Source organism: Pantherophis guttatus, chromosome 8, assembly GCF_059756535.1.
Source record: "Pantherophis guttatus breed Tessera chromosome 8, ASM5975653v1, whole genome shotgun sequence".
Classification (NCBI taxonomy): domain Eukaryota; kingdom Metazoa; phylum Chordata; class Lepidosauria; order Squamata; family Colubridae; genus Pantherophis; species Pantherophis guttatus.
In genome coordinates, this window is record NC_142070.1 from 9340235 (window position 1) to 9364661 (window position 24427).

General features: G+C 45.0%; 1 protein-coding gene across 1 annotated transcript in view; it reads left to right on the forward strand.

Annotated features, from left to right (window-relative positions):
• Positions 1-24427, forward strand: part of FRAS1 (Fraser extracellular matrix complex subunit 1) — a 447420-nt gene that overhangs the window by 360507 nt on the left and 62486 nt on the right. The window contains exons 44-52 of the mRNA XM_060687010.2: positions 1160-1348; positions 3370-3489; positions 5645-5824; positions 7629-7753; positions 7863-8003; positions 11861-12088; positions 14087-14200; positions 19950-20100; positions 22702-22861. Coding sequence (XP_060542993.2) covers positions 1160-1348; positions 3370-3489; positions 5645-5824; positions 7629-7753; positions 7863-8003; positions 11861-12088; positions 14087-14200; positions 19950-20100; positions 22702-22861 — 1408 coding nt within the window. The remainder of the gene's footprint in view (positions 1-1159; positions 1349-3369; positions 3490-5644; positions 5825-7628; positions 7754-7862; positions 8004-11860; positions 12089-14086; positions 14201-19949; positions 20101-22701; positions 22862-24427) is intronic.

Sequence of the window (24427 nt, forward strand, 5' to 3'; positions counted from 1 at the left end):
TTCGGGGGGGGGGGGAGAGGGAATCTATCTGGTTGCTTGCAAAAGATCATTTTGCACAGGCTATCCAAATTGGAGGGGGGTATTGATTTTTTTCTAAGCTTCGGTATTAACATTTGCACTGAGAAGCCTCAAAAGAAGTCTTCCTTCAACTAAGTGTCAAATAAGTGTTACAGAGAAGCTTAGTGAGGCTGTGATTTCAGAAGACCCCGTGAGGAAAAAACAACAACAGGCAAGCAAAATTGAATTGGAAGCCTTTCCTCTAACCGAGTTGAACAAAAACCTGGCTAGAAGTTGGTAGATTTTATTTTATTTTTATTTTTATTCATCATATTTCTAAGCCTCCCACTCTCCGAGGACTCTGGGTGGCTTACACCAAAGACAGTATACTAAATAGCATATTGCCCCCTAACAATCTGGGACCTCATTTTACCCACCTCGGAAGGATGGAAGGCTGAGTCAACCTTGAGCCTCGTGAGATTTGATCCGCTGATCTGCTGAACTAGCAGTCAGCTGAAGTAGCTGCAGTACAGCACTCTAACCACTGCGCCACCTCGGCTCTTTTAATGGGGGCCGAGATGGGGGTCATATCAGACAATCTCTCTGGTTTGGAGAACAAATATTCCCAAACGTGTGTGAGAATGGAGTTCTCATTTATCTCTGATTTTGTGGGAGGGAAATAACAAAGTCTGGTCCCACTAGGGGTGAAATGCTCCCTGTTGTAGCCATGGTGGCCGGTGGTTCGGAGAACAGGTAGTGATGGCAGCGCGAGGCTCCGCCCACCCTGGTTTTAACCAGGAAGTAACCTGTTTTTTTACCCTCTGTGCATGCGCAGAAGGGTTTGCGCATGCACAGAGGGTTCTGCGTGAGCACACGATGTGCGCAAGCAAAGCAAGCACGCGTGGTGTGTGCACTTCCGAACCGGTTGGGAAGGTAAGTAGATTTCACCCCTAGGTCCCACCATATGGTATCTACTTCTAAAATATTGTCAAGGTAATTACAGGGATTAATCCAGGCAAACCCCAGGAGTTGACACTGACTTGAAGGAAATCAATTAATTAATCAATCAATCAGCAAGCAAGCAAGCAAGCAAGCTGTCATTCCCAGAATAATTAAGCAAGACATTTAATGTTGTTTGCGTCTGTTCGTTTCCACTCTATAGGGTCCGTGGCAGTCATTACAAACCAGCATTTAAGAGCCACCGATCCTGATTCAGATGACCTGTCTATCAAATACATCATGAAGAAGGACCCAATTTATGGGTTGTTACACCTGCATAGAAGAGATTCTTTGATGCAAATCTCTGCACGGGGACCAGCCAAAAGCTTCACCCAGGCAGATATAAACAAAGGTAAGATGCTTTTCAGAAATTGGGTATGTCTAGTTCAATGAAAAGAAGGGGTGACTTGATAGCAATGTTCCAATATCTAGGGGGTTGCCACAAAGAAGAGGGGGTCAACCAAGGCACCTGAAGGCACGACACAAAGCAATGGATGGAAACTAATCTAGGAGAGAAGCAACCTAGAACTAAGGAGAAATTTCCTAATAGAATTATTAATCAGTGTGGAATGGCTTGGCTCTAGAAGTTGTGGGTGATCCAATACTGGAGGTTTTGAGAAATGATAAGCAGGGATCTCAAAACTAACAGAATTAATGTTTCACTCAACTATCCCCTGTTTGTTGATCATTCCCATGAGGACAACAGTCCATGGGACAAAGAAAGAATAGGTTGAATTATCTGCAAGATAGGAATGCGTTAAATAGCCAAATAGATTTGTAGAAAGATAGCATCAAAAGAAAAGTTCAGCGGAGCTCCAGAGCCCATCAGTGTTGTGGCCCGCCAGCGGCCTGCGCAGATTGTGGCTGATCCCGACGATGAGGAGGCTGGTATGGTGTCGCGCCAGCAGCCTGTGCAGCCGGCACTCGCGTCGGACAGCGAGGAGGCTGAAGAGGATGTGGTGCCAGAGGCAGAGACTCAGCCAGGGCCTTCAGAACCTACAGAGGCTCCTTCAAATGAAGAGAATGAAGTGGAGGAGCCTCTTCTCAATGCTCGAGCACGCAGGGCTGCCAAAAGGCAGGAGTGGCTACTCAGGAGGAGGTCTCCTCGAGAGTAAGGCTTGGAGCTAATTGGCCACTCCCTTAGCCTATTTAAGTTCGCACACAGCTGGCAAATGTTGCTGGAAACAACGCTTGGTCCTACGCAGAGCATTTTGAGAGTGAGTTTTTTTGTTACAACTTGATTTCTGGGCTGATTGCCAACCCTTATCGGACTTTGTTTAATCTCTGTAATTCATAGCAGGCTGATAAGGACATTTGTGGTTAAAGCCTGCATTTTGAAAGGGGTCTGTTTGTATTAAACGGAGTTTTTGAGCTGTGTGTGTGTGTGCTACACTTCTTGGGACCCGTAGCTGGGGCAGAACAATCAGTGTCAGCATCTCTGGATAAGTTTATCATCTCACAGAGAACTTGGTTACATACTTCAGCAAAACACAATTAGCACAATTGTTGCATCATTGTTGCAATACTCATCCCTCTTTGCTTCGGTCTCTGATGGTCAGGAAGGGCTGCCCTCCAGTTCCTTTGCAAACAGTTTTTTTAGTGTTTCAAATGCTTTTTGGCAGGTTAGGTCCCACTGTAGGGGTTGTCCCGGGCGGGGTTTCATCCCTGGGCCCCCTGTCTTTAGGAGTTCTGTCATGGGTTTGACAATTTTCGCGAAGGAGAGGATGAATTGCCTGTAGAAATTTGCGAACCCTAGGAAGCTTTGTAGCTGTCTGCGGGTGCGAGGGGGCTGCCAGCCTAGGACAGCTTGTACTTTGGCTTGATCCATCTCTATGCCCTCATTTGACATTCGGTAGCCCGGTAGTCTAGCCGTGCGCAGTGAAATTCCCATTTTGATAGCTTGATGTACAGGTCGCCTTTAGGAAATGCGGGGAGCCGAATGTCAACTCACAAAGCATCCCTGGCCTGCTCTTGAGTTGCCATAGGCAAGGGGGATGGGAAAACAGCAAAGCAGCACGGCAGCCAAAAACAAAAGCACATTCCAGATATCTCTCTCTTAAGGCTGTCTCCCAGGGTTACCCACAGCGGCCGGAGAGGAGTGATCTCTACAACTCGCGAAATGGCTCTGTTGCTGAATGTGACTGATGACACACCCTGGAGGAAGCGGGGAAACAGGGTCAAGATTGGGTCGTAAACTACGTGGGGTCAGAGTTGGCTTCACTTGGAACGTGGCGACATGAAGCTCCCAATAAATGACTGGATTTCTTTTGAAGCTTGGCTCAAGGCTCATGGTTTAATTAGGGCATCTGTCGGAACCCTTGCAGATGTTCTAAGTATTCTATTTTTTCCCCCCTTCTGACTTCCTATTAACAGGACAAGTCGAATACAGCCACGAGAAAGAAGAACCAGTTGGGACATTCTTTTTTGTTTTTGATGTGACAGATGGAGAGGGAAACAGAATGGCAGACTTGGCATTTTCAATTAACGTAACAGGTAAGCCAACAATCTTGTCACAGATTTGCCTTTCTTTAGCAAGACAGTGGAGGGCTTTAATTAGCTAGAATCAAGGAAATTCTGGAAAAGCCTGCAGCTGTGAAGTAGGGTGGTTAGAATCAATTAGGAAAACAATTTAGGGGCTGCACATTATTAGCACTGGAATAATAGAGGTTTGAGAATGAGAATTACTGTTGAGAATCTTCGCTTCTGCGTCCTGAACGGTACAGATTGATATTCCGATATTACAATTCACGGTTCACCACAACATAATTTGTCATAGAATTCTACTGATTAGGTTTATATTTCAGGGGAATTTCCTCTGAGGTGTTAAATGAGGAGTCACTAGAAGTCCACCCTTGTTCTGGCTTTCCTGAAAAATGGATCACATTTAGAAACTATGTTATTTGAAAATTAGAACTTAATTAAGTGGTTAAATTAGTCACCTAAAATCGATTCTCTAGCAAAAAAAATGTGTCCCAATTATTTTTTTGAAAAATGCTTTTAATACAAACATTGGTACACAATTACGTTTGCTCTCTTGATTATTTTTCACCTGAAAAAGGTCTCTTTAAATTATGCTTGTAAAGTAAAACATTGAGTTTAGCTTTGTAGCAGCAGAGAGAAACTGTTTTTTTTTTCTTTTCTTTTCTTTTTTTCTTTCTTTCTTTTTTTAAAATTTGATCTATATTCTGCCCTTCTCTGGAGACTCAGGGCAGCTTACAATGCGTTAAGCAATGTAATCAGGACTGTCCTGTAATTGGCACTGGTTAAAAATGCAACATTGTACACAGTCAGGGGTGGGATTCAGCCAGTTTGGATGCTAATTTTACACCTGGTTCGCCAAACTGGTAGTTGCAAGGACTGGCTGACCCTGGCCCACCCTGCCCCGCCTCTCCCAGGAGTCCCAACCCAGCCTGTTTTGGATGCCAGGTAAGTGCAGGGCCCGCGTGGAGGCTCTGGGAGGACGAAAAATGGGCCTTCCGGAAGTTCTGGAAGTCTGGAAATGGGCCCGTTTCCGGCCTCCAGAGCCCGGGGGAGGCCGTTTTCACCCTCCTGGAGGCTCAAGAAAAGCCTCCGGAGCCTGGGGAGGGTGAAAATGCCCCCCCCCCTCCGCCATGGTGCAAGAGGCTGAGTAGGCCAGGGCCCCATGGTCACGCTCACCCAGCAACCAGGCAGAGAAGCGGTTGCTAAAATTTTTCGATCCCGCCCCTGGACATAGTCAAGAGTACTTAAACCAGGTTTAATAAATGTTTGCTGGGCGGGTGGGGGGGTTTGAAAGTGTTGTCTCTTTACATGTTCCCCTTTCTCCTTCAATCGTCACCGCTACTGGCTCAGTGGAAGCAGGCCGAACCGGGAGGAACCCACCACTGATCCTTCCTGACCTTCACAGTCGTAGGTCATGATGGTCACAAATTGAGTCAAACACATGAACGACCCCATTTCATTGTTAAGCAACTGCTGCAATCATAAAATAACACCCAAGGTTGTTAAACAAACACTATGGTCATTAAGTGGACCATTTGTCTGAAATGGTATAAAGGGATTCCTGCCTGAGCAGGGGGTTGGACTAGAAGACCTCCAAGGTCCCTTCCAACTCTCTTATTCTATTCTAAACTATGAAATTCACTGCTAATTGTTGTAGGAGCGGTAGCCAGGTGGATGGTTTTAAAATATTCTCCAAAGTTCACAGAGGGTTGGGCCATCAGTGGCTACCAAAAGAAGAGGGGGTCAACCTAGTCTCCAAAACACCCGAAAGCAGGACAAGAAGCAATGGATGGAAACGAATCAAGGAGAGAAGCAGCCTAGAACTAACAGTGAGAACAATTAACCAGTAGAACAACTTGCGTCCAGAAGTTGTAGGTGCTCCATCACTGGAGGTTTTCAAGAAGAGATTGGACAACTATTGGTCTGAAATGGCATAGCATCTCCTGATTGAGCAGGATGTTGGGTAGGAGACCTCCTTTCCAACTCTGTTTTTCCTGTTATAAATACTACTTCCTGAATCATAGACAGCAAATATTGAAATGGGTTTTGATCCTCCTGTTGACACTTGTGAAGTTCCTGAATCCGTCCACTTGTCCACCATGTGACAAAGAAGATGGATCTAGGATCTGACTCTGTATGTTTCCTCTTATTTCCACTTTCCCCCCAGGGGATCAATTTCCTTTGTCCATCACTGTCAACACCGGGCTAACCCTGGACGAAAACTCGGTGAGGAAAATCACCCCTTTGGAGCTGTCAGCCAAGAAGGAGGGTGGAGAATCCAGCGATCTCCTCTACAGGATTATTAAACAGCCCCAGCTGGGACACTTGGAACACGCAACATTACCAGGTTTGCAAATATTTACTAGTTTAGGAGCGAAGTGAGAACAAAGACTCCTATTTTGTGGAATCCGTGGGGAATTACCCAGGGAATCGTGCTGATTTATTTAGCGATAGAAGTTAGGTCCCACTGTACAAAGCAACCATCTACTTTGTTGTTGTTAGTTGCGAAGTTGTCTAACCCATCGCAACCCCATGGACAATGTTCCTCCAGGCCTTCCTGTCCTCTACCATCCTCTGGAGTCCATTTAAGCTCACGCCGACTGCCTCAGTGACTCCATCCAGCCACCTCCTTCTCTGTCGTCCCATTCTTCTTTTGCCCTTAATCTTTCCCAGCATTAGGCTCTTCTCCAGGGAGTCCTTCCTTCTCATTAGGTGGCCAAAGTATTTGAGTTTCATCTTCAGGATCTGGCCTTCTAAAGAGCAGTCAGGGTTGATCTCCTCTAGGACTGACCGGTTGGATCGCCTTGCAGTCCAAGGGACTCCCAGGAGTCTTCTCCAGCACCAGAGTTCAACCATCTACTTAGTGTTACATATATTGACCGCAACTAGAATTACATATGCTAAATATTGGAAAAATGTGAATATCCCACCGGATGATGATATAATTAGGAAAATTCGGGATTGTGCAGAAATGGACAGATTAACTTTAAAAATTAAAGATAAAGAAGACTCGAAATATTACAGGAGATGGAATACATTTTATGACTGGATAGAGACAAGAGGCAGAAATGAGAGGGAAGTTTATGAATGTCAGGACAACAAAGATATATAAAACTATGGATATGATATGGAGAAATTTGTAAATGAGCTAATGTAAGTAGAAACGTAGTTGAAGTTTTATTTTCTTTTTGGATTTTTTTTTTTGGTTGTATTGTTGCAATTACTGTTAACATAGTACAGTTATAGTTATTAGCATGCATGTTATTTATCATTGATCTCTCTCTGCTTGTACTTTATTTGCATTGTTATCCTGACATGGCACTGTCTTTTCAATAAAATAAATATCAAAAAAAAAAGAAGAAGAAGACGTTAGGATGCCTGGCGTGTCCCTTTTTAAAGTCTGGCGGTATTAATAAAGGAAGGGATAAATAAGGCCAGTGGTGAAATCTAAAATTCGTTACTACCAGTTCTGTGGGCATGGCTTGGTGTGTGTGTGTGGGGGGGGTATGTGACTGGTTGGGCGTGGCCAATTTTTTAATTTTTACTTACTTTTAAAACTATTTTTTCTACAATCTCTTCAGCGAAGAGGTTGTAATAAAATGCTTTCAAAAGGCTCTGACAATCCCAGCTGAGTTGCCTGATCGGCAGAGGCTTTTTTTTTCTTTTAAATGTCTCTGCCGATCAGGCAACTCCGCTTGGATCGTCAGAGGCATTTAAAAGAAAAAAAAAGGCTTTTTTTCCTTTTAAATGCCTCTGAAGAGGTTGTAGAAAAAATGCTTTTAAAAGCCTTTGACAATCCCAGCTAAGCCCCGCAATCATCAGAGGCTTTTTTTTACTTTTAAAAGTAAAAAGAAAAGCCTCTGATGATTGTGCGGCTCAGCTGGGCATGGGGGGAAGCAGGGATTTTTACTACCGGTTCTCCGAACCATCTGCCTCCATCGCTACCCGGATCGGGCGATCCGGTCCGAACCAGGAGTAACCCTGAAAAAGGCTGCCAGATACATTTGAAAGCATCCGAAAGGTGTTTGTGTTGCAAGGGGAGAATTTCTGAAAGCAAGTTTTGAAGGTTCCGGGGACGGAATTCTTTGAGCTGGAAGAAACGCTTGAAATTTGAGAGCACAAACGTGGATTCTTCTGCTACTGTTTTCTAGGCAGAAGGATTAGTTCCTTCCAACAAGAAGACCTTATCTCCCACAGCCTCCAGTACATCCATACAAGCGAGGCTGAAGAACACGCTGATGCATTCACGTTCACCGTTTCAGATGGCCGTCAGGAGGTCAGTCCATTTCCGTTGGTTTCCCCCCAAAATGGTTCTTTTTTGTCTGTGGAAAGGCAACATCCCACAAGAATAGCTTTGTTCAGGGTCCCTTTCTTTCTGCCCATAGGTGACCCAGAATTTCGAAATCACCATTAACCCGGTTGACGATTCTTTGCCGGTGGTGCAGGCCGCGGGCACGACTGTGCAGGAAGGAGTGAGGAAAACCATCACGGAATTTGATCTCAAAGCCACCGACGCTGACACAGAGGTGAAGGAAGGAGTTCTCTTTGGGTTCTTCTTCCGTGAAGGACTTTAGAAGGAAATTATAGTTTCCATCCAATGGTATGTTCCTCTAGAACAGGGATGGGCAACTATGAGGCCTTTATGGACTTCAACTCCCAGAATTCCTGAGTCAATCATGCTTGGCTCAGGAATTCTGGGAGTTGAAGTCCACAAGTGATAAAGGGGCCATAATTGTCCACCCTTGCTCAAGAAGTAGACAATCATATGGAGCCCTGTGTACATGCTCTGTATAAGTAGTGCTCGTCTTACGACCACAACTGAGCCCAGAATTTATGTCGTTAAGTGAGACATGTGTTAAGTGAGTTTTGCCCCACTTTATGACCTTTTTTGCCACACTTGTTACGGGAATCCCTGCAGATGATAAATTAGTAACCCAGTTGTGAAGTGAATCTGGCTTTCCCATTGATTTTGCTTGTCAAAAGGTCGCAAAAGGGGATCACATGACCCCAGGACACGGCAACATCATAAATATCAACCAATATATCGGCCAAGCATCTGAATTTTGATCACGTGACCATAGGGAAGCTGCAGTGGTCGTAAGCATGAAAAAGGGTCACAAAGTCACTCTTTTTGGGGCCGTTGTAACTTTGAACGGTCACTAAATGAACTGTTGTAAGTTGAGGACTACCTGTATTCTGCTTTTTTGGTCAGGAACATGAGGCAAAGTTCATGGGGGAGGGTTGGGCCCTCCATGTCCACCTTTCTATTTTTGGCACCAAGAAAAATATGAGATACTTTGGGTTGACCCAAAGTCACCCATTGTTGTGGCCCGTCAGCAGCCTGTGTGGATTGTAGCTGATTCTGACAGTGAGGAGGCTGGTGTGGTGTTGCGCCAGCAGCCTGTGCAGCTGGCACTCGAGTCAGACAGTGAGGAGGTTGGAGAAGATGTGGTGCCAGAGGCAGGGATTCAGCCAGGGCCTTCAGAACCTCCAGAAGCTCCTTTAAGTGAAGAGGACGAAGAGGAGGAGCCTCTTCTTGATTCACGGGCGCGCAGAGCAGCCAAAAGGCAGGAGTGGCTCCTCAGGAGGAGGTCTCTTCGAGAGTAAGGCTTGGGCCTAATTGGCCCTTAGCCTATTTAAGAAGGAATGCAGACTGAAGCAATTTGTAAGGAACAACTTTAGTTCACTCTCCTTCGCGTCTGGATTCTCTGCAAATTGCTTCTGGGCTTCCTGCCAACCTTAGTAAGATTGTGATTACTTTATCTTTGGTTTCTTGTAGGCTGTTAAGAAAGTTTATTAACAGCCTTTGTTTTGAAAAAGACTGAATTATTTTAGTAAATTAAGTTTTGTACAAACTTTGTGTATGCTGTGTTCTTTGGGGTCCGTAGCTGGGACAGAACACCCGTGGTCCTTCCATGGCTGAGGGTGGACTACAACCCAGGCCATCCCAATGCTCATCACTACGCTGTGGCTATATTGTTTTTCTGCAATTTTGTTATCGTCGTAAACCGTCTTGAAAATCAGGATAAACAAGATACATTGATGAATAAATGAACACTTTCTCTCTGCTGATCTAATATTCTGAGATATGCTACCTCTGGGCAAGGAGGTTCTGTTTAGTTGGCAGAACTAATAGACCTTCCATGAAATTATCAAATTCTTATTCGGAGACATCTGAGGCAGCAACTGCCCTTCCTCAAGTGTTGAGTTTCATAAATTCCTCGTGCATGAAAAACGAAAGGCTTACTGGAGGCTACGGAGAACTGGATGCGATGAGATCTAGGTTTTGTCTGCAGAGAAGCAGTGACAGCAGTGATTCCGTGACATCTTAAGATTACAGCAGTGGCCAAAATTGTGGAAACCTTTTGGGAAAAGTGTATTTTCTAAAACTAGCTAATAACACCACTTTTTTTTTTTGAGTAGTACCATAAAATTATATACCAACGGAAAGATAATTTAATCAAAAATGTAATGCAATAACTTTTACGAAGGATTTGCTATTAGAATAGCGGTTACAACATTGTGTAAAAAGTGAAACACGTAGAAAAAATGAGATATACAAAAATCATCACCATGTCAGTTAATACTTCGTTGGGTAACCTTTAGCATGAATGACGGCCTTACAACGTCTTCCCATGGAGTGAACCAAGTCTTTCAGTTCTGCAGCTGTTCTAATGTGAAACCAAGATTGAAGGATGGCTTCTATTAACTGGGTTTTATTTCTGGGTCGCTTCTGACTAAGAAGTTTCTTTAGTCGGCTCCATAGATTTTCAATTGGGTTAAAGTCTGGGCTATTCCCAGGCCATTCCAGCAGTGGAATAGGATTATCTTGAAACTCCAAAAAAAAGTGGTGTTATTAGCCATCAAACCTCAAAAATACACCTTTCCCAAAAGGTTTCCACAATTTTGGCCACTACTGTATATGGTTTCTTGAGACGGATTTAAGGATTAGATCTCTTTGTTCTGATTCTTTGGCAGGAATTATAGGTAGTCTTCAACTTATGACCACCTGTTGCTAAGCGAGACAGTTAAGTGAGTTTTGCCCCATTTGACCTCCTTTCTTGCCACCGTTGTTTAATGAATCGCTGCAATTGTTAAGTTAGTAACATGGTTGTTAAGTGAATCTGGCTTCCCCATAGACTTTGCTTGTCGTACAATCACAAAAAGTGATTACACAACCCTAGGACACTGCAACCGTCCTAAATATATGCCAACTGCCAAGCATCCAAATTTTGATCACGTGACCACGGGGATGCTGCAACAGTCATAAGTGTAAAAATTGATCATAAGTCACCGTTTTGAATGCCTTTGTAACTTTGAACGATCACTAAACGAATGGTTGTAAGTCGAGTTTGTTTTAACCGTCCCTTGATGGTCACATTTACATATTACGTTGAGCTAAAGGCTAGCCTATCCCATTACATACAGTTTTGCAGAATAAGTTTCTCGCAGAGTCTTCATTAACAAGATTTATTGAGCCAGAAAGGATGCAGTTACAGTCACAGAATTAATTCAGCAACTGTATTATTTCTCAGACAGAATGAATTGATGCCCTGAATCATCGTAGTGTAGAACAGGGGTATTAAACTCATGTCGTCATGGAGTCATCACATGACATATCTGGCCCATGGGCTGCGAGTTTGACACCCCTGGTGTAGAAGTTTCTAGAAGAATTGCTTTCCAGTGAAATGGTCAGGTGGGCCTCTTTGCAGACTGTGGAGAACCTTAGAGCTGTCAGTTTACTAGACCATCTCCTGAATCTTTATCCATCTGTGAACTAACCATCATAATCAGTGGTGGGATTCAAATAATTTAACAATCAATTCTCTGCCCTAATGACCGGCTGGGTAGGCATGGCCATGGTGGGCGTGGCCAGGGGATGTGACAGGCAGCACTCGGCCTTCTGCACCCCCCTGGGAGCAAAAACGGACCTGGGGGGGGAAACGTGCCGCCCCATTTTGGGCCTAGTAGGCCTCCCTGCACTTACCTGGGCACCAAAATGGGACACGTGGAGACTCCTGGAAGGGGTGGGGTGTGGAGGGGAGGGTCTACCCAGCAATTTAACTACCGGTTCGCCCTAACTTGCTGAATCCCACCACTGATCATAATGCGATGGGAGCCGAGGTGGCGCAGTGGTTAGAGTGCAGTACTGCAGGTTACTTCAGCTAACTGCTAGCTGCAGTTCAGCAGTTCAAATCTCACCGGCTCAAGGTTGACTCAGTCTTCCATCCTTCCGAGGTGAGTAAAATGAGGACCCAGATGGTTGGAGGCAATATGCTGACTCTGTAAACCGCTTAGGGCTGTAAAAGCAATATGATGCGGTATATAAGTCTAAGTGCTATTGCTATTGCTATTCTCCTCACACATTTTGTTCTGTATGCAGGCCAAGTCTGTTACCTTTAGCATTGTGCAGTCCCCACGCCATGGCCAGCTGGAGCGCACCCATGATGGCCATCATTACCAACAGGCCCATGCCTTCTCCATGGAGGACGTCTTCCAGAACCGAATCAGTTACAGTCACGACGGGAGCAATTTTTTAGAAGACCGTTTCACGTTCACGGTGTCCGATGGAACCAATCCCTTTTTTGTGGTGGCAAAGGAGGGGAAAGAGGTCAGTTTGTTTGTTTGTTTGTTTTATTAAATTTATATACCACCCTACTCCCGAAGGGCTCAGGGCGGTGAACAGGCACAAAATAAAATACATAAATACAAAAGTTAGAAACAGTGGGATAGCCAAAGGTCTCCACCTCAGAATTTGACTTTCACATACATGGTACAATTTCTCACCGCTTGTGATGGCCGTTCGGATAGTAGGCCAAGAAATCCAACCTCAGTTTTCTCTATCTAGCCCTTGGGTGCAGAAAGCTAACAAGTCAATTAAGGCTTTTGCTCCCTGACATGGAAGAGCAGTGGAAAAGAGACCAAGGAGAGGTCATAGCCAGCTCTTGTAGTAAATTACTGTGGCTCAGTCTTTTATAGCTGTAAATATGTGATGGGATTTACTAATCTGGGTTCCCAGGAGAGAAAGTGGAGGTGGAATTCTAGAGGAATAAAAGGCAGCTCAGTTCAATTAGTTTGGGTGAGAGAAAGAGTGAAGACAGCCCCTTCCCTAATAGTTTTCTGAGAATATGCTTGTGTAGATGGCAGAGTGCTTTAATAAAAATAATAACTTTATTGTCATTGTACGTGTATACACAGTATAACCATACTACAAAATTCACTTAACACCCAAAGACCAGGTCCAACACACATAACAATCCCCAAACACACCCCCACCCCACTCACCACAAATTCCCCACCTCTAAACCACCCAAACATCCACACAACAGACCAAGTAATGCTGTCCAACAGCTCACTGATGGTGGCCCTTTAGTTCATCGTTGAGTGCAACTATAGCTCTGGGATAAAAACTATTCAGAAAACGTGAGGTCCGAGTTTTAATTGTTCTGCCAGAAGGCAACAGTCCAAAAAGATTGTAAGCAGGATGCGGAGAGTCTCTGAGAATGTTGTGCAACTTCCTCAAACAGCGAGATTCAAAGATGTCATCCAGGGCTGGTAGCTGGAGTCCGATGATATTCTGGGCAGTTTTAATTATTCTCTGTAGAGCATTTTTTGTCCGCTACAGAGCTGCTCCCATACCATGCAAGAATGCCATATGTCCGGACACTCTCAATGGTGTGTAGGACAGAAGTAGATGCTGAGATAGATTTATCTTCCTGAGCATTCTCAGGAAGTACAGCCTCTTCTGTGCCTTCTTCACAAGCATGTTGGCATTCATAGTCCATGAGAGGTCCTTCGAGATATAAATGCCCAGAAATTTAAAATTTTAGTCTGGCAATATTCTCCTGTTCTGTTTTGTTCTGTTCTATTTTGTTCTGCTCTGCTGTACATATATCTATTATTCTCTTTTCTTCTCACATCTATCCATTCTTCTGTTCTGCTCTGCTGTATACTACCCTACCCTATTTTCTTGCCTTTATTACTTTTATAAAGAACTCAAGATGACGAACATAGCTAATACTCCTTCCTCCTTCTCCTATTTTTCCCACAACAATCCTATGAGGTGGGTTGGACTGAGAGAGAGTAACTGGCCCAAAGACATCCAAGCCAGCTTTCATGCCTAAAACAAGATTAGAACTCACCATCTCCTGGCTTCTAACCTTATGCCATTAACCATTAGACCAAACTGACATTGTAGGAAAGTTGTAAAATTGTATATCTCTGTTGTTAGTATTGTATTTTAACGTCTGATGTGTGTGTGTTTTTGTTTTTTGTTTGTCTCTTTTTTATGTGTTTGGTTTTAAAATGTAAAATACTCAATTTAAAAATATTTTTTTAAAAAAGGAAATCTGTTTGAAAGAATCACGGCATGTTTCTCTTGGGTTTTGGGCCTGATAAAATTGCACATAGGATTCGTATTTTCTTTAAGGAGCTGCCTGACATGTTAAATAGCTTAAGAGAAGTGAAAACCCATTTTGTATATTTTGAAATATTGTTTTGAGTGACTTGACATAGGGACACAAAAGAACAGAAGGGCAATTTGTCCAGTATGTTAGATTCCGTACCGTTGCAGAAACAAATGTTCTGAATATATATATATTTTTTTCAGATTGTGACTGCTGTACCCCAGTGGTTTAGAATAGAAATTCTCCCTGTGGATGACGGGACTCCAAGAGTTGTCACTAATTTAGGACTTCAGTGGTTGGAATATATGAATGGCAAGGTGAGCTTTTATGTCTGATTTGTTTCAAAATTAGGCAACTCTGTCCTTTTTAACTTGCAAAAAAATAAAATAAAATAGGAAGATGAAGAACCAGAAAGAAATACCATTTTTGATTCTGTGCAACTGTGGATGTTTCTGGCAGACCCCTTACTCATCTAAAGCATGAATTGTTTAAATTATGGTTTTATCATTAAACCACAATGGTGAGTTTTACACAATGCATTCTATCGTAAGACATGATTTACACATGAATTACCGTATTTTTCAGACTATCAGACGCACCGGAGTATAAGACGCACCTAGATTTCGAAGAGGAAAACAAGAAAAAAAAAGTTTTTGGCCTCCGTGCGTCCGGTTTTTGCCCTTCCCGGCCCCCAGGAGCACTCTGCAGGCCTCCCAAACTCTCTGTGCTGCCTGTTTTTGTGAAAAGCGGGCCTGTTTTTGGCCTCCCCAAACCCCCACACGTCCTGTTTTTGCCTTCCCTGGTCCCCAGGAGCACTCTGCAGGCCTCCCAAACCCTCTGCACGTCCTATTTTTGCAAAAAACCAGGTCCATTTTTGTGAAAAATGGGCCCGTTTTCGGCCTCCCAAACCCCCCACGCATCCTGTTTTTGTCCAGCCCAGCCCCCAGGAACACTCTGCAGGCCTCCCAAACCCTTCATGTGTCCCATTTTCAGCAAAAGCAAATTTTGGCGAAAACGGGACATGCTCGTATTCTTGCAGACGTTTCATTACCCAACTACCGTATTTTTCAGAGTATAAGATGCACCTTTTTCCCCCAAAAAAGAGGGTGAAAATCTGGCCGCATCTTATACTCTGAATGTAGTCCCACCCAGCCTCGCAAACGGAGATTTCAGAGGCTAAAAAAAGCCTCTGAAAGAAGCTTCAGAAAAAAAGCCTCTGAAAGGCTTTTATCTAAAATAATATGGCAAGCAACAAAAGAAGAATCAGTAAAGGTTCTAACCAAGCTATGCTAACAAATCTGGAGAACGACACACTAATCAACAGATCGGAAGAGGTTAATCTATATACCAATACCAAAGAAAGGAGATTGAACGGAGTACAGATAGTCCTTCAGAAAAAAAGCCCCCAAACAGAGCTTCAGAGGCTTTTTTTTCTGAAGCTCTGTTTCGGAGGCTTTCAGAGGCAGGAAAAAAAGTTTTTTCTGAAACAGAGTTTCAGGAGTTTCAGAGGCAGAAAAAAAAAAAGCAAGGCACAGAGCTCACAACCAACGAACCTGTTGCTAAAATTCACCTCTGGGAACAGCTGATTGGGGGTATTCCGGGAGGCCGATCCACCCGCCAATCAGCTTTTTTCTTATTTTCCTCCCCAAAAACTAAGGTGCATCTTATACTCCAAAAAATACGGTAGGTAACATCTAGATATTACCTAGGTTGGGTAATAAAACAAAAAGAAGCAAGCTCAGAGAGCACCAGGGACCCCTCCAAAGTCAATTTAAGCATTTTCTGAATATTTGACGTGCAAAGGTTGAAGGTTTTGTCATCACTGCTCTGGGACAACAGCATAGCTAAATATTCCTGGCTACAATTGACCACACACATAAAAAAAAAGATTGAGTGAAGTTCTCCAAGCAAAAGACTGAATGGTGTATGTTTTGGGAGAGTGCCCCTCCCTCTCACTGCTGCCAGCTGCTGTGATGAATGGAATAGACCTTGGCTGTTTGTTACATCAGCAGTTGTGGCGAAGCTAAGCAATCCATTTTAAGCTGTAAGGCCAAAGTTCCTAATAACACTGCTGTTCTTCCTCACCCGATGCTCTCGTTCCATAGGCTGCGGGCCCGTGATGTCTTATTCCTGGCTAATAGCATTTGCATTCCTTAAGTGGGGAGCTCTGATGGATTAATTGCTGTGATTAATCAAGTGGTGCTTCCATCACCCAGTGAAGAGGCCGAGAAATGGAAACAGATTTTAATTGCCAGCTGAGTAGGGTGCTCAGACACAACACACATTTCAACAGCGGGAAGAGTGACAAATGAGGATGCAAGTGACTTTTAAAGACTTTTGCACAGATTGCATTCGGGAAGGTCTGAAGCCTGCCTTGGGAACCGCTGCTTCGGTATCTAGCAAATAGCAATAGCACTGAAGACTTCTATACCGCTTCACAGTGCTTTATACTAGCCTTCTCTAAGCAGGTTGACAGAGTCAGCCTATTGCCCCCAACAATCTGGGTCCTCATTTGAGCGACCTCGGAAGGATGGAAGGCTGAGTCAACTTTGAGCCGGTGAGATTCGAACTGCCAAATTGCAGGCAGCCGGCAGGCAGCAGAAGTAGCCTGCAGTACCGCACTCTAACCACTGCGCCACTGTGGCTCATGACTTGGCTCATCTATCAAAAGGTTTTGCATCAAGGACCCAGATTTAGGAGAATATAGGCCAGTGATGGCTAACCTTTTTGCCATCGCGTGCCAGGAGTGGGGGGCGGGGGGTTCGCACGCGTGTGTGCCACACCCATAATTCTATGCGCCCCGCCCCCGCACATGCGCACGCGACCACGCTCCCCCCCCGCTCCTGGCACGCGATGGTCCAGTAGGCCTTTTTTCTGTCTCACCTGGCTCAAGATCCTTTCTATGAGTCTGGGGAGGGCAAAAACAGCCTTCCCCACCCCCATAGAGGCCCTCCGGCGGCCAGAAACAGCCCATTTCCCAACTTCCAATTGGACAGGAAGTGACGTTTTTTGCTGTCCCCAGTCTCCAGAGATTCCTAGAGAGACCCTGGAGCCAGGTGAGAAAGAAAAACGGGCCTCTCCTGCCCCCCCAACCAGGCCCTCCGGAGGCAGGAAAAAGCCTGTTTCCCTACTTCTGGTGGGCCCAGAAGGCCTGAAAATCAGCTGGCCGGCACGCAACATGCTCGCAAGAGCTGAGCTCGCGTGCCCACTGATATGGCTACGCATGCCACCTGTGACACACATGCCATAGGTTCACCATCACGGATATAGGCAATAGCATAACGCCAGAAGATCTGAAAAAGTTGAAGAGAGCCAGGGTGGTTCAAGGATGAAGGGGTTATTGTAGAACAAGGGTGATTGAGGTTCAAACCCAGCCTAGGCCAGGGAAGCTCATGGGTGGCCTTCACCCAGTTATTCTCTCTTAGGCCAACCTACCCCACCAGGTTGTTGTGAGGATACCATGAAAGACGTAATCCTGATGTCTTGGAGAAAACAGTGGAACGACTTGCCTCCAGAAGTTGCAAATGCTGCAACACTGGAAATTTTTAAGAAGAGGTTGGACAACCATTTGTCTGAAATGGTATAGTGCCGTGATGGCGTACCTATGGCACGCGTAGCCAAAGTGGCACAGAGAGCCATATCGCCTGGCACGCGCGGCATCGCCCGTTCCTCTTCCGGGTTTCTGGCGCGCATGCACATGCAACACTCAGCTGACTTTTCTGCATATGGCAGTGCCAGAAACCGGAAGAGCTGGTCTTCCGTTTCCTGGCGTGAGCATGCGTGCCAGCCAGCTGATCGGCACATGCACATGTGCAGCAGTAACCGGAAGACTTGCTGGCCCGGTGCGCGTGAAGCGTTCCCTTTTCGGCACTCGTTGCCAAAAAGGTTCGCCATCACTGGTATAGTGCTTCCTTCCTAAGCAGGGGGTTGGACTAGAAGACCTCCAAGCTCCCTTCCAACTCTGTTATTCTGTTCTGTTTTGTTCCGTTTTGTTCTACTCTATTCTATTCAGATATATAGTGTTTAAAAGAGTGGTGCTGTGGCCTAGAGGTGGAGCTCTCGCCTCACAATCAGGAGGTCGTGACTTCGATCCCAGGTAGAGGCAGATATTTCTCTCTCTGGGCACACTGAGAATATGTCTGCTGAACAAAACTCCGCATTGGTGACAGGAAGGGCATCCGGCCATTAAACACTCTGCTAGCTCCATTCAGTTGCCCAGACTCCACCCCGCAAGGGATTATGGCGTCCTTAAAAGAAGATGATATATAGTGTTTAAAAGGTGAAATCTTTTCCCCCTCATTCCATCTCTCTGCTAAACAACTAATTCCCACAACACTGTCAAACTACAATATCTAGTAAGGCTGTATTCTATGATTATTCTCATCTTTCCTATTACTTATCTCCTTATGTTCTTATGACTATAACTTTGTTGCTTGTATCTTACGATTTATATTGGGTACTTAGTATTCCAGTATGATTTATGTTGATTGCTTATTTAGCATCCTATGGCTATCACTCAATGTTGTATCTTATGATTGATGCTGAATGTATTTTTACGATGACTATGATCGCGATTGATCACTTATTGCTTGTGCGTACACTGAGACCTTATGCACCGGAGACAAATTCCTTGTGTTGTTAAGTACTTACGGGACCGCCTTCTGCCACCAATAGCCTCCCACCGGCCGGTTCGCTCCCACAGAGAGGGCCTCCTCAGGGTGCTGTCAGCCAGACAATGCCGGCTGGCGACCCCCAGGAGGAGAGCCTTCTCTGTGGTGGCACCTACCCTTTGGAACAATCTACCCCCAGAGATACGAGTGATCTCCGACCTCTGCATTTTTTGTCGGGCCCTAAAAACTTACTTTTTTCAGTTAGCCGGTCTGTCTTGATTTTAGGGTTGGTTTTAAAATTTTGATACTGATTTTAAATTGACAAGTTTTAAATTATGGGCCAAATTTATTAATTATTTTAAATCTATTTTTAATTGTCATGTTATGTATAAATGTTTTTATTTTGGCTGTTCACCGCCCTGAGTCCGAAAGGAGAAGGGCGGTATAGAAGTTTGAATAATAAACAAACAAATAAATAAATAAATAAATAAATAAATAAATAAATGAATGAATGAATGAATGAATGAATGAATGAATTATTACAGTTGTTAACTTAGTAACACAGTTGTTAAGTGAATCTGGTTCCCCAGTGACTTCGCTTGTCAGAAGGTTGCAAAAGGGGATCACATGACCCCGGGACACCGCAGTCATTATAACTATGAACAGTTGCCAAGCATTTGAATTTTGATCACATGACCATGGGGATGCTGCAATGGTCATAAGTGTGAACAAGTGTGAAGTCAGTTTTTTCAGTGCCGTTGTAACTTCAAATGATCACTAAACAAACTGTTGTAAGAGTTGAGAACTACCTGTACAGAGCAAGCCCCTTGTGTTTGAGTTTCCAGAGTTTACATGGGCTAGGGCCGTGATGGCGAACCTATGTCACGCATGCCACAGGTGGTACGCAGAGCCCTCTCTGCGGGCACGCGAGCCATCGCCCAGCTCAACTCCACCGTGCATGTGTGCGTGCCTCCTGCCGGACAGCTGATTTTCACATCTCTGGCTCCGGGGCAGGACGCATGTGGGAGACATGCGCGCATGCGTGGGATCTCATACGCACGCACGAGGGCGGGCGGGGGCTTTGTGTGCATGCGCCCCCCCAGCCCATTTTTGGTCCCAGGAAGCTTCAGGGAGGCCTGCCAGGCCCAAAACGGGCTGCGGGGTGTCGCATGTGCATGCGCAGGGGAAGCGTGTGGGGGGGGTCATGCGCGCATGTACGGGGGGCGTGGTGTGCATTATAGGTGTGGGCACATGCACGCTCGATCCTCCCTGGCGCTCCCCCCGCTTTTGGCACATGACGGCAAAAAGGTTAGCCATCACTCGACTAGGGATTATGGTACTTGTAATCCAAAACATGTATGAGGTACCAGATGGGGAAGAAATATGTTAGTAGGATTTCATTTTTAAATCTCAGGGTTTACAAACTCTTCTTCACTGTTTCTGGTCTTCCATCTAGCCAAAAAACCTCATCACTAAGAAGGAGCTGTTGACTATGGACCCTGATACAGAAGACAACCTCCTGATCTATGAAATAACAACGGGCCCCAAATATGGTTACGTGGAGAAGAAATTGCAGCCAGGAACGATGGTGACTACCTTTACGCAAGGTATAAGCCATGTTGGCATTTGCTCTTTGGTGTCGTATTTTCTTACTCTTACTGAGTGTAGTCAGAGGTGGCCTTCACATAATTTAACAACCGGTTCGCCTAGTGCAGAACCGAAAAAGTGCTTGCGTGTGGCTACAAACACATGGCAATTTCCTGCGTGCAGCTTTCAGCATACCTTCTCAGGCAGCCGTGGTGAGTAGAGCGGGCAAGGCGTGGAAATCAGCTGGGCTGCGTGGGCAGAGCAAGTGAACCAGAGAGTGAGATATATAGGATAGGATAGCGCTGGGGCTGGTGTGGTCCGCCAGCAGCCTGCAGAGCTGGCAGCAGAGTCGGACAGTGAGGAGGCTGGGGAGGACAATGGGCCAGTCCTGGAATTTTGGGGAAGGCCCAGATGAGGGCTCTGTGTCGGAGGCAGAGATGGGGCCAGGGCCATCTGGGAGTTATGTGCAGACTCCGGAGCCTCCAGAGTTAGACAGCAGAGAGGCAGAGTAACAGGAGAAACCTGTTCCTAGTGCACGCATGCGCAGAGCTGCCAGAAGGCAAGAGCAGCTAAAGCAAAAGGGACGACTCGGGAGTAAGGCCAGGAGATAATTGGGCCTTCCCATAAGACTTAAAAGAGAAACAAAGGCACTTGGGCCTTTTTGCAGGAAAGCCACGTTGCTAACTCTGTTTCCAGTCGGCATCTCTTGTTTGTTTCTGAACTTCGTGGGGCTTTGCCAAGTAAGGCCTTTGGCAGGGTGTCAAAAAAGATAAAGGTTGGTGATTATCCCAAAGGACTTCTTCCGAAGGATTTGTTTTGCAACTAATTGGGACTCAGCTGGAAATGAACGTAATTCTCAGCTGTTACAATAAAATAGGTTTGTTTGGGACTAATTGTGTCTTGTAATGACTCAGTAAGCTTAGGTCACAACAGGGGTGGGTGGGCGGGCCCAGCCGGTGGTCGGAACTACCGGTTCACCTGAACCAGTCCGAACCGGCAGCAGCCTACCTCGGAGTGTAGTCCTTTTCTCTTGGAGGAATGGAAGGAGATGCTGAATGAACCTGGATAATACAGAGAAGATTGAACGTGACCCACCAATTTTGTTGGCAACAAACCCACCTGGGGAAAAATAGCAAAGCAGAACTCTGAATCTGACAATCAGGGAAAACGTCTATGGAGATTCTCACTCATCCAGGTTGCGGTTGTCCCAAAGGTGCTTTTTTTCCCAAAAGGCAACTGGACTTTCTTGGTTTTTCCTTTGAAAGTGCTTCGCTTCTCCGCCAAGAAGCTTCTTCCGAGAAGATTCAGAACTGAAGAAGCTTCTTGGATGAGAAGCGAAACCTCTTCGAGGACATAAACGATCAGGGAAGACATCCGAAGAGCCATCTTGGTGTTTTGCGCTCAAGTTGGTTGCTATCACTGATTGTATTCCCACTCCATCAGTGAGCCATGGTTTATTTAACCATAATGGCTGGACCAAGCCACAGTTGGAGGGGATCTTGTACAGAGGTGGTATTACGCCGGTTTGGACCGGTTCGGGCGAAACGGTAACGGAAACATTAACTGGTTCGCCGAACCGGCAAATACCACCTCTGGCTGGCCCTTCCCCCGCCCACCTGTCACTCACCCCCACCCCGTCTGCCCGGATTTTTGGATTGACCTGGCATGCAGAGACTATGGCTTAATGCTAACCATTCGATCCCATGAGATTAACTATAAATCTATAATTTTTTTTTTTTTTAATTTTGATTTATATGCCGCCCTTCTCCGAAGACTCAGGGCGGCTTACAATGTGCTCAGCAATAGCCTTCATCCTTTTGTATATTTATACAAAGTCAGCTTATTGCCCCCACAAACTGGGTCCTCATTTCACCTACCTTAGAAAGGATGGAAGGCTGAGTCAACCTTGAGCCTTGGCGAGATTCGAACCCTGCAGTAATTGCAGGCAGCTGGTCTTAATAACCAGCTTAATAACAGGGTGCCTTAAACCCCTGTACTACCAAGGCTGTACTACCAAGGCTCTGAATCCCAGATTCAGAGAAAATAAGAAACATTTCCTTTCCATATCAAGGTTTAGTTTACACAATTCTTCTCTAATCCCAGTACTTGCTTTTCTAGCTGATTGCATTCCAGTCTGATGCTCTCTACCTGTTTTTTTTTTCTTTCTTCTTCTAAAGTTCTAAAGTATCTTTTTTGAATGACCAGTATTCTGAGGGTAGCCAGATAGATCCTTAGAAAATAATTACAATATGGTCAGTTTGATATTCCCTTTCCTAATGATGCACAAAATAAAGTTTGTTTTTATGGGTTGATTGCTTAAGTCATAAGCAATTTCATTGAATGCTGCAACCCCCAAGAACCTTATTTATTTGGTCATCTTCAGTTGAGGCTCCATTGGGCTCTAGCTGAAATGAATAGTGTTTCCCAGCATGGATCATTTTATAAAATGTTGCACTGATAGGCTGAGATACGGCGAAATCGTTTTTGAGCAACAGGGATTGTTCCGCATCCAGAAATTAGATTAGCACGGAGGCTATTATCGTGGTTTGCAAAGGAATGTAAAAAAAATAAAAAAAGGTCTTTAATTCCTGGATTAATTTGTTGAAGTCTTTATCTAACAGAGGACGTGAATTTGGGATTGATCCAGTATGTGCTACATGAAGAGAATATTCAAAGGACAGAGGATAGTTTTCAGTTTCTGGTGAAGGACAGCAAACCCAGCATTGTCGCTGATAATATCTTCCATATTCAGTGGTCCGTTATCAGCTTTCAACATACGAGGTACCCCACTTACCAGCTTTTTCTTAATACAATGCAGGAATGTAATTATTCAGCCATTTGACGGAATTGTTACTGTTACCATGGCATAGCAACAGTGGTGGGATTCAGCTGGTTCACACCGGTTCAACTGAACCGGTTGTTAAATTACCCCCCCCCCACACACACACACAGGGGTGAAATGTTCCCGGTTCAGACCGGATCGCCTGATCCGGTAGTGATGGTGGCGGGTGGTTCGGAGAACCGGTAGCAAAAATTCCTGCGCCCACTCCCATGCCCAGCTGAGCCGTGCAATCATCAGAGGCTGGTTTTCTTTAACTTTTAAAAGCATTTTTTTCTACAACCTCTTCAGCCGAATAAATGCTTTTAAAAGTAAAAAAAAAAAAACCCTCTGATGATCGCGCGGCTCAGCTGAAATCGTCAGAGGCTTCTAAAAGCATTTTTTTCTGCAACCTTTTCGGCCGAAGAGGTTGTAGAAAAAAAAAATGCCTTTAAAAGCCTCTGGCAATCCCAGTTGAGTTGCCTGATTGTCAGAGGCATCTAAAAGCATTTTTTTCTGCAACCTCTTAAAGTTGTAGAAAAAATGCTTTTAAAAGTTAAAAAAAAAATGTTGGCCACGCCCACCCAGTCACATTACCCCCACCACCACCAAGCCATGCCCACAGAACTGGTAGTAACAAATTTTAGATTTCACCTCTGCCCCTACCCCGCTATCAAAGTGTATCCTGGGCGCTGCGCTGCGGTGCAATGGAGAAATGGGCAACGGAGCGGCCGGCGCGAGGGAAGGAGGAGGCCGTTTCTCTCTTTCTTCTCCCTGCTCCTCCTCCTTCCCTCACGCTGTCTGCTCCATTGCTCATTTCTGCATTGCAGCTCAGCACCCAGGATCCACTTTGATAGCAGGCGGGGGGAAGGGTAATTTAACAACTGGTTCACCCAGGGTCAGATTGGCCATCACGAGAGGTTTGTCCCACATGTTTGTCCCCACATGGAGGATGGGGATGGGCCACACCTCCCACAACAGCCAACCTGACCCTGGCCGAACCGGTTGTTAAATTATTTGAATCCCACCACTGCATAGCATGTTTACTGTCAGCAGCTAGCAAGTTCCTTCTTTCTTAACGGATGGTGGCTTTAATGTACCTTATTTCAGAAAAACTAATATATATTTTTTTAATTTAAGTTTATATACCGCCCTTCTCCCGAAGGATTCAGGGCGGTGAACAGCCAAAGGTAAAAAACATAAAATACAAAAATTTAAAAGCAATTTAAAAAATATTAAACAATTTGGCCCAACAATTTAAATACCCCATTAAAATTCAGATTAAAATTAACCAATTGGAAAAGTTAGGCCAGCCCGGCTTGTTGAAATAAAAAAGTCTTGAGGGCCCGGCAGAAAGTACGTAAATCCGGAATCATCCGTATCTCCGGGGGAGCTCATTCCACAGGGCAGGTGCTCCCACAGAGAAAGCTCTTCCTCTGGGGGCCGCCAGTTGACATTGTTTGACCGATGGCACCCCGAGGAGCCCCTCTCTGTGGGAGCGTTAAATAAACACATATGAAAAAAAATCA